General features: G+C 34.0%; 1 protein-coding gene across 2 annotated transcripts in view; it reads right to left on the reverse strand.

The window, feature by feature from the left end:
- Positions 1-9,701, reverse strand: part of SOX5 (SRY-box transcription factor 5) — a 1,009,763-nt gene that overhangs the window by 306,014 nt on the left and 694,048 nt on the right. For both annotated transcript variants that reach the window (XM_055085506.1, XM_055085507.1), the window contains one exon: positions 3,115-3,325. In XM_055085506.1, the coding sequence (XP_054941481.1) occupies positions 3,115-3,325 (211 nt within the window). The remainder of the gene's footprint in view (positions 1-3,114; positions 3,326-9,701) is intronic.

Raw genomic sequence — 9,701 nt, forward strand, 5'->3', positions numbered from 1 at the left:
AGTTTGGGATTATCAGATACAAACTAGTATACATAAAATAGATAAACAGCAAGGTCCTACTGTAGAGCACAGGGAGCTATATTCAATATCCTGTGATAAACCATAATAGAAAAGAATATTATAAATAAGCATAACTGAATCACTTTGCTATACACCAGAAACTAACACATTGTGAGTTGTACACTTCAATTGTAAGTAAGTAAATAAATAAATAACTGTGAGTCTACTTACATTTCTGTGTACTCAAAGCATATCTAGGAATCTTGTGTACGTAAACATAACACCATCTTAGTCGTTTTGTATTCATACGAAAACTATCTTTCTGGGACTTGGGCTTTTAGATGCTTGGCATGTTCAACCTATATGCCGGTCTTCCATAAAGACTATCTCTGTATTTTCTCAATATCTTTATATTACTCAATAACAAGTCACTCTTGAGCTGAGCTTTTAATATATTTGTAGGAAGGAAAGTACAAAAAAAGAGCTGTGGGAAATACAATAATGAAAACAGTCTAATGTCCACATACATAATGATATTTCTTTGTGTTAACTCTTTCTGCCATGGATGCTCTATCTCTGTTCTTTTGCCCGTGTAGCTATAATTTTCTCCTAATTCCCAGTACCTCTGAATGTTTCCTGCTAAGCAAATTGGCAGTCACTGCCTCCTGCCCTTTTTCCTGTTAGGAATTATTCGTTTGGCTTCAGCCTTTCAAATACTTCCAAATTAAGAGTCTGTGCACCCATTTGGAAGGAAGCTCACATGAAACACTGAGGGAATACCAAGGCCCTAAAAGAAATGACACCTCAGTAGCAAAGAGCACACTTCATATCCAGATCTTGTTTTCTAACACCATTCTCCAATAAAAGGAACCAGAGCTTCTTAGAGAAATATTCTAGGACTGGGAGAAGGAAAGATACAAGATGAATCTGCAGTATCTTATAGTACCAGAAAGTAAAGAAGTGCTCAAAATAAACAAAACAAAACAAATAAAACCCCACCATCACAGTGGTATGTCAAAGTGACATAGAAGGAGCCTCCAACGAACAAAGCTGGAACAATGTGACTAACAGAATAAAAAATTGTATTATAACTCAAAGTATAAAATAAACATCCATGAGTTCATACTGATATAAATAAGTGATTGAATAAGTAAATGATAGAGAAGAGATAAATCTCCAATAAAGAATAAATCCAAATAAATTTCTCGATGAGTCACTGTGAAGGAAGGGGATCAAGGTTCCCTACTCCTTAAATGTGGGTTGTACACAGCACCTTCCTTCCATAGAGTGAGGTACAGAAAGGGGGCAGGGAGGCTTTACAGTGGAGAAACCCGATAAACACTGTTATCAGCCGGGTGATCAAGGTCAACATCAACATTCGTAAATCTCGTAGTAAGTATGTACTTTTGATGTGATGTGACAAGAATGGTACTTGCTTTCTGTGGTCTTTCTACCCAAACCCACAATCCCAGTTTAATTATGAGAAAACCACCAGACAAATTCTAATAGAGTGGCATTCTACAATATATCTGAACAGTATTCCTCAAAATTTTCAAGGTTATCAAAAACAAGAACAGTGTGAGAAACCGCTGCAGCCAAAAGGAGCCCAAGGAGACATGAGAACTAAATAGCTAAATGTAATCTGTTATGTGATGGCATCCTAGAAGAGAAAAAGCACACGGTGAAAACTAAAGAAATCTGAATAAACTGTGGACTTTAGTTAATAATGCTGTATCACAACATAAAAGATGCAAAATAATTTTAAATGTAGAAAGTTAATCATGCAAAATGAATAGCATATATAAAAATAAAGAAAAAGAAAACTATCATAAAGATGTTATACCAGAAAACTATGATTCTGGGTGATTTTTATCTTCTTCCTTTTAATTTTTCTGTTTTTTAAACAACTCTTATAGTAAGAAAATACTATTTTTACTATCAGAAAAAAATGCAACACATTAAAAGAAAAAGGTTGTGTGGGTCCTCCTCAAAACTCCATTTTTATCTCCATGCAGGTTAGAGCCAAAAAGTCTTTGGCTGACTAGATTATCTCCAAAATTCCTTCCAACTGTAAGATCATGTGAATTACATAAATTTTAACTCAAATCCATGTCCCAGCTATGCATCTGGTAGAGACCCAGAAATATTTAATTACCACATGACTCCAAATACTGGTTAACATACATTTTGCGCCAGATATAATTTACCAGTGTCCTAACAACAGTTATAAATAGTGTTAAATAGTATAAATGCAGTATATTTTTGGTGTAAAGCATGTCTTTTTATGTCACTGTTTTATGTTTGTTTGTTTTAATTTTCCATCTGACTCTGAAATAAATAGGAGGCATGGTCTTGTGTGCAACGTGGCATCCGTGTTTAGGATGGACATAGGTTTTAAACAGGAGTTAGTAAACATCTGTAACATAAAGGATGACTATCAGTTATTCATAAATTATACCAGTTTGCATCAATCGTTTTACTAGTTTGTTTGCTTTCATTTTAAGATTAGTCCATGAGCATTATCACCTGTAGGATACTATCTGTAACTATTAAAGAGATTTAGAAAATGAAATCTTAAAAGAAAGGCGTCCTGGAAGTTGAAAAAATGGGAACCTCAGCTGAGCTAACAGTAAGAGAATCACTACTTTTCAAATACACAATAGTTCTAACCATACTAATTTTAGACTATACAAAAAATAGACCGAACTGTCTAGGCAGTCTAAGATGCATTGATGTATAAAGGTTATAAAATGTGACAAAGTTGTAAAATGGCCCTGGTGGGGAAGCACAAACTAGACTGCAGATATCTGGCAGGTAGGCAGGTGACTGTCCTGGGCTCTTCTGCCACTTTGTATTCTTGAACCTTTCAGTTTTACTCAACCACAACTTACTCGTGTGAAAATAAGGAAGACATCACAACAAAAATTAATGATTTATAAAATTGGGGTTAGACGTATAAACATGTTTCTAAAAAAGAATACTATCCATCTTCATTGCATTAGGTTTCTTCCAATTTAACCTTGAGAGTGCATCAGAAAAGGGAGTTAGAAGTTAAAATCAAACCATGAAAATCAGGAGATAGGCAACAGCTTTGTTTTCTTTTTCATCCTTTACCTTCTGGCTCATTTTTGATGAGCTCTTCCATCTTCCTCTGCTTCAAGGTGTCAACAACATCAGCTAAGCTGCCTTTGCGTCGCTCAGGAGTCCCCAGGGCTGTACTAGACAAGGACTCGCCACTCTGTCGCCCACCTTCTTCTGCCTTCTGAGGTGAGGTAGATGAGTTGTGTGGGGCAAATGAAGACATAACTTTATTGCCATCAACTTCCTGCAAGAGAAAGCAAAAGAAAAAAAAATATATATATATATATTTGTTTAAAGTTCAGTAAGCTTTTTAATTTTAATTGGTTACATGGCTTATTCAGCTGCAACAGTGAAAAGTGAAATGTCACTCTGCAAGAGCAAAAGGAATAAAGAAATTTCAAAAAAGAATACATTAACTTTACAGGTTGACACTAGAGCGAGACAAAGATCAATTCATAGGAGAAGTAAAAATAAGAAGATTCTCTCCCTTAGACTGAGTTCAAACGGCAACGTAGCCTTTCTACAAAGCCTATATTGATTAGTTTTGTCTATTTTTTGCTTTTGTTTGAAAGTCTTAGATTTTCCTATGAACACTAAATGTAGTGGTCATCTGTAATAAACCTTCTCATGATATTATAATGTTTAAACAAATAACATTCCATACATTGAATTTTCTTTTTAATTTTAAGCAGCTGCCTGTTCTTTATGGTACTCCTAATTAAAGTAGGGTCCTCTTTTAGTTCTCCACCTTCCTCTCACGCTTTTAAGAAGACATCAGCCACCCAAGTTATTCTGACATCAGAGAAGTATACTGTAAATTCATTTCTGCTTATGCAGAAGATATTTCCAATTCCACTTGTTATCTGAAGCACTGTTTCTGATGATACTCTTTGCTGTTTTGCACTTTAAGCCTCATTTGCCCTAAAAAATAAAGTTTCTGGCAGACTTTGCCTCTTCATAATTGTGCACATGTATGAAAAGAACTTATTCTGTAATTCTAAAAGGTAAACATACTTCGGGTGTTCCTTTTGGCATTATTTTTCCCATAATTTCTAGCAGAACTTCAGCAATTTGTGTAATATCAGGGGTGTATTTTGTATAAGCAGCACTGAATTGTTTTTTCAGAACTTTTCACGAGAAATGATATAGAAATGACAAAGAAAAATTTATTTTCTTAAAGGTTTTCCTTGTATAATCTCTTACCTCCATAATCCTTTGACTTGCCACAAAGCAGAGCTTTTCTTAAAAATAAATCTGTATCCTAACATCTTTGAGGAAGTTAGTCTCCCCCAGGTTTATTTCTTAATTCTACAGCATTAAAAGTTTCCAATAAAATATATATGAGCGTGTGCATATTTAATATTCAGTATAATAGCTTATACCCGTGTTTACACATTTGTCCTCTATTTAAGACATGTTAATGAGGATCTGTTGACCCCAGAAAAATGACAAATCACACTGATTTGATATTTAATCTTTAAAAAATAATGCTAATATTTTTGACTAGATTAAAAATACCTGATAAAACTGTCATTCTAATTGTTTAAGATATATGAAAAATAGAGATGTCAACACAAATATAATCATAACCTGTTCATATGATTTTTGTCAATGGATATTAGTGAGTACAGGGACATCAGCTATGCTATAAACATCAGTTTGTTGGGTAGGATCGAGTCAATGTGGGAAAAGCAAAAGTAAACAATGTGTGCTAAAAGAATTTTCAAAATAATTCTAAACCCCAAATGGTTTTCATTTCCTAAAAACAGAATATGCCTCTTACAATCACTGTTTCTTGACTGAATGCTCCATAGACAATACTTTCATAGGCGAGTCTTAGCTTATAAGGTACTTGAATTTAGAAATCAATATGCATAATGTAATAATTATAAGCCCCTGCAGGCTAAGTGAAAGTACACTTTTGTAATTATTTATTTAAAACCGACACATAAATACAAGCAAACACTTAAACACAGATACATACACACACAGACACCTCTGAAAGGAGCAATCACAAATTCATTCAGTAAACTAAGGAATGCTTTTATGAATGACCCATAATAAACATTAGCTCAGTTTAATGTGCAAACCAGAAGACAGCAAAACTGCTGTTTTTCCACAGATCTTTCTTCTCCTTTATTTCCAAGGTCAAAAGCAGAAACATCCCAATTTTAGCTTTACTTTAAACATTATATTTCATACTCTGTTTTTACATTATATGATGATATACTTTACAAATAAGAATTTGGCAACTGAGCTTCACTTGCCGTAAGTGAAAATTACACACATTTTTCTGTAGCAGCATCAGTAGAGAGAATGACACCCAAATTATATGCAATGAAGTCTACTAAAGTATCAGAAAAAATTTCAAATTAAAGTAAAATAAAATAATATCCCATTTTGCATCTCTCTAATTTTCTACACCTTGCAAAGAGAAAGGATATATTGTGAAGAGTTTAATGTATTTCACAAGAATTCTAAACTCAGTTACCACAGCAATATACAAATAAATTAATTAGCATTACTTGTATTTCAAGCAGGAATATTTATCTTATTGCTGTTTCACCTGTCTGATTACATTTCAGCCTCTGGCGGTGTTAATCCCTTTAACAGCTTTATGTAGTTAACAGATGTTTCAGTGTGGGGCTCCACTGTCCATCTGCATGGCCAATGGCCTGTTATGTAGCGCTGGCACAGTCTTCGGTCAACGAAGTCCTACGGTTTTCAGTTTCTTCCCTGGGACTGCATTTACCATCCCTGAAATAATGACTGCACATTTCCGTTCATTTTCCTGGGAGCTGAACGTTCAAAGAGTCCGCTAACAAATGCATCAGTCGTTCAGGCCAGCAATGTATATTTAATTAGGTTTTGTGAACTCTAAGAACAAGCTTCAGTATTTTGCAGAAGAGCTCTCAGAACTGTGATGTGTAACTTTTAAAGTCTAACGATAAAAGTGTGTTCCAAACTTTTAGAATGAGGTTAATAATCTTCGTTATTCTTTTTTTTTTTTTTTTTGGCCACGCCACGCAGCATGTGGGATCTTAGCTCCCCAACCAGGGGTCGAACCCATGCCCCCTGCAGTGGAAGTGCAGAGTCTTAACCACTGGACCGCCAGGGAAGTCCGTTATTCTTGAACAAGCTTTACCTCACCTTGCCCTCTTTGTCACCTTTGCAACCATGAGGTAAAGGAAGGGGTCTGCCTAATGTATCCACGTATCTACCCTCATCAAAATATCTTTTTAAAAATGCATTCTTATTAATTCTATAGATAGCATTTTTCTATGAACACCTTAATATTCAAATTTCAGATAATTTGGTGACTAAGAAGAATTAATTCATTTGAATAAAAGAGATAATATGCGACTCAATCAAATATGTATCTTCCTTTTATTGCCCAAATGACATTTCATTCTTGACTTCTGGACTCAAGAAATACATCATCATGTGTGTTTTTCGGTCTTATAAACTGAAATTAAATCCACACAGGGTAGTAAAAACATTACATTTGATAGTCAGTCTATCAGACTATAATCACTAAGAATGATAGACAATATTTATTGAATATTTACTTTGTGTCAGGCGTTGTTTAAACTGCCATATGTGCATTAACTCAGTTAATTCTCCTGGCAAGCCTAATTATGATTTGCACTTCAGAGATGGAGAAACTGAGGCACACAGACTGAAGTAAATGCCTGAGATCATATGACTAATAAAATATAAAGTAGATAATCAACTTCACTCTCTTGGCTTCCAGAGCCCTGGTTCTCAACCACAGTGCTAATACTACCCTACTCTTAAAAGACAAAAAACAAAAAACAAACTAAGCCCCCAAAAAACCTTTAGCTATGTCTATATCTATCAATGATATGGGTGAACAAGATATGCTTCTTCTTAATAATTAAGTATGAAAAGGAGAGGCTTTCACCCCAATATGTTCAACTCTTAAAGAAGTGATATAAGTGTCCTGAAATTAATTAACCCAGCAGTATTGTAGGCTTACAAAGCTCTCTCCATCCAAGTACACATTGGTTTATACTATATTCCAAAAAAATGAACCTTAAGATTTAAATAGTTATATAAACCAAACATATACATTTGAAGTGTAAGTGGCTAATCAAACTAATGGCGCTCAGTAGTTTATGATTTTTTTATCTGTCTTTATAGAATGTGTGGCCATCTCTAGCATTCTTTCTAGCTCAATAAAGTTTTGAACTTAGAAGAAACAGTACAGAAGATTTGGACTATCTTTAATTAAATTCTCATTATTGCATAGACGCAGCACGAAATGGACTACAGATCCACAGAGAAAGTGCTTTGGTGCCGAACGAGTTTTGACATGGTCATGTTCTTCTTCCAGCAACAGGCTGTTCTTGGTTGTAAAGGGTGAAGGTGGTCAAAAAGCACAAAATTCCAGGTATAAAATAAATCCTGGGATGTAATGTCCAGCATGGTAACCATAGTTAATAATATTATAGTCTCTATCTGAAAGTTGCTAAGAGAGTAAAGCTTAAAAGTTCTCATCACAACAGAAAAAAAATTTGTAACTTAGGCGATGGATGTTAATTAGGCTTACTGTGGTGATCATTTTGCAATATATACCAATAGCGAGTCGCTATGTTGTACACCTGAAACTAATACAGTGTTATATGTCAATTATATCTGAATTTTTAAAAGCTATATTACGTAGTTATTCCTTAAATTCTTTAAAAATTGGATAAAAATATGTTATCACAAATATCTATTTTGAAACTCAATTGCACTACCTGTAACCTACTCTGTCAAACTAGGAGATGCCAAATTTCATTTAGTAATAGAAAAAAATACATAATGATTATGTAAAAACTACTTTTAAAGTTTTTTTGGTTAAAATAATTTTTCATTATACTTCTGCATGAAACCTCAAACCACTAATGCTTACTCCTTTTGGATTCTAGATCTCCTGATGTAGCTAAAGATGCCCTCCAAAACTCAAATGCACATGCATACAGTCAAACACTCATGCAGTTGCACACATAATTTTACACATAATTTTAGAGAGTTCATTTTCTACTCTCATAGTTCCAACTATGAGCTTCCTCAATGAACTCCCCTAGGAACTCCTATAAACCCTGGGTTCCAGGTTAAGAAGCTCTGACCTAAATGTGAAAAGGACTATAAACTCATTAATATATACGATCAGATGATTTCAAAATGATCAGGTATTATATGTAAAAGGAGCCTCAAACTATAGATTTTACTGATGTTTTATTCAGATGAACATAGAGGCATGTATGTCAATAACTTGAAATTTTACTGTTCCTAAGATAAACATTTAGACAGAGATCAATGTTTTAATTATAAAGAATAATAAACACATTGAAGGAAACAGTACATTACTAAGGGCAATCATTGTCTCCTTACTCAGAAATTACCTTGTGATAATGCACATATAAATCTGAAATGGAAGGCAGAACAAATTGTTAACTTTTATAAATGAATGTTACCATTTTGAGAAGTCATACCAGTTAAATTTCAAATAGGAATTTTCCTGAAAGCAGGATGTAAACATATGAGGAAGGATACATGAGGCAAAAACCAACACTTCAAGAAGCTCACTAGAGAACACTAAGAGTCTTTCTTTGATTTACACGATCAAAGTCAATATTCTGGGAACAGGATATGGTCAGTTCCCAAGATTTATAAAACAAAAGTCAGCACTTATAGGCAGATCTCTGAAGGGTGCCTATTATGGTTGTGATTACTGTTGGTGTTAATGTTGTCAGATTTAAAATCTTTTCTAAACTTTTCCTAAAAAAGAGCTGTCTAATGCATACTTAGATCCACTGATTTAAATAAATGAAAAATTGACAGAGGCAGTTTTGCTTGAGTTACTGTCAGTCATCTATAGACAGAGCTCATCAAAACTGTTCACCTTTCTATATTGGAAAAAGCCACCAATAACACATTTGTAAAACTTACTGAGTTTTATAAGATCAACAATTCTTAGTGCTTAAACGACTACAAGGTAAACTAATTGAGAGTCCAGATATTTGATGAGTGGTTCATAAATCTGTCTAGGGATGGGACCAGCAAGTTAGTATATGCGTTTTTTTAAAAGCTCCCTAGGGGGTTGTGTGTTAGGCTTTGCTGTACCCGCCTACTCCAGATCACTTGCAAGGTAGTCATAGGAATCCAAAGTCAGCTTTTAAGGAAAGATTATATTTTATATATTTCAACATTTTATGCGATTATAGAAATTCCCTGAAAATTAGTGCTCTAAATCCTTACAATCATTTAATCATCACAAAAAAATGGGCAGAAATTCCATAATACTCAAATATGTACTGTACATTTTTTGCTCTCTGATCTATGGAAAGTTCCATATTCCATACCCTGCTCAGTTCTAATTTTTAAAGAATACTGTAGAAACCTTAGAGGTTCATCGGCCTCTGCAATGCTGACACAACCTACTCTGAGAGCAGATCTAACATTCTAAATAGTGATGAACCTCATCAAGTTTAGGTAAAAGATTATTATTTTATTAAAATGGCTCTATTATATTTAAAATATAGGATCCAGTACATATTCCAAAGATTTTTTTTTTTTTTTTTTTTTTTTTTTTTTTTTGCGGTACGCGGGCC

Source organism: Physeter macrocephalus, chromosome 6 (assembly GCF_002837175.3).
Source record: "Physeter macrocephalus isolate SW-GA chromosome 6, ASM283717v5, whole genome shotgun sequence".
Taxonomy (NCBI): domain Eukaryota; kingdom Metazoa; phylum Chordata; class Mammalia; order Artiodactyla; family Physeteridae; genus Physeter; species Physeter macrocephalus.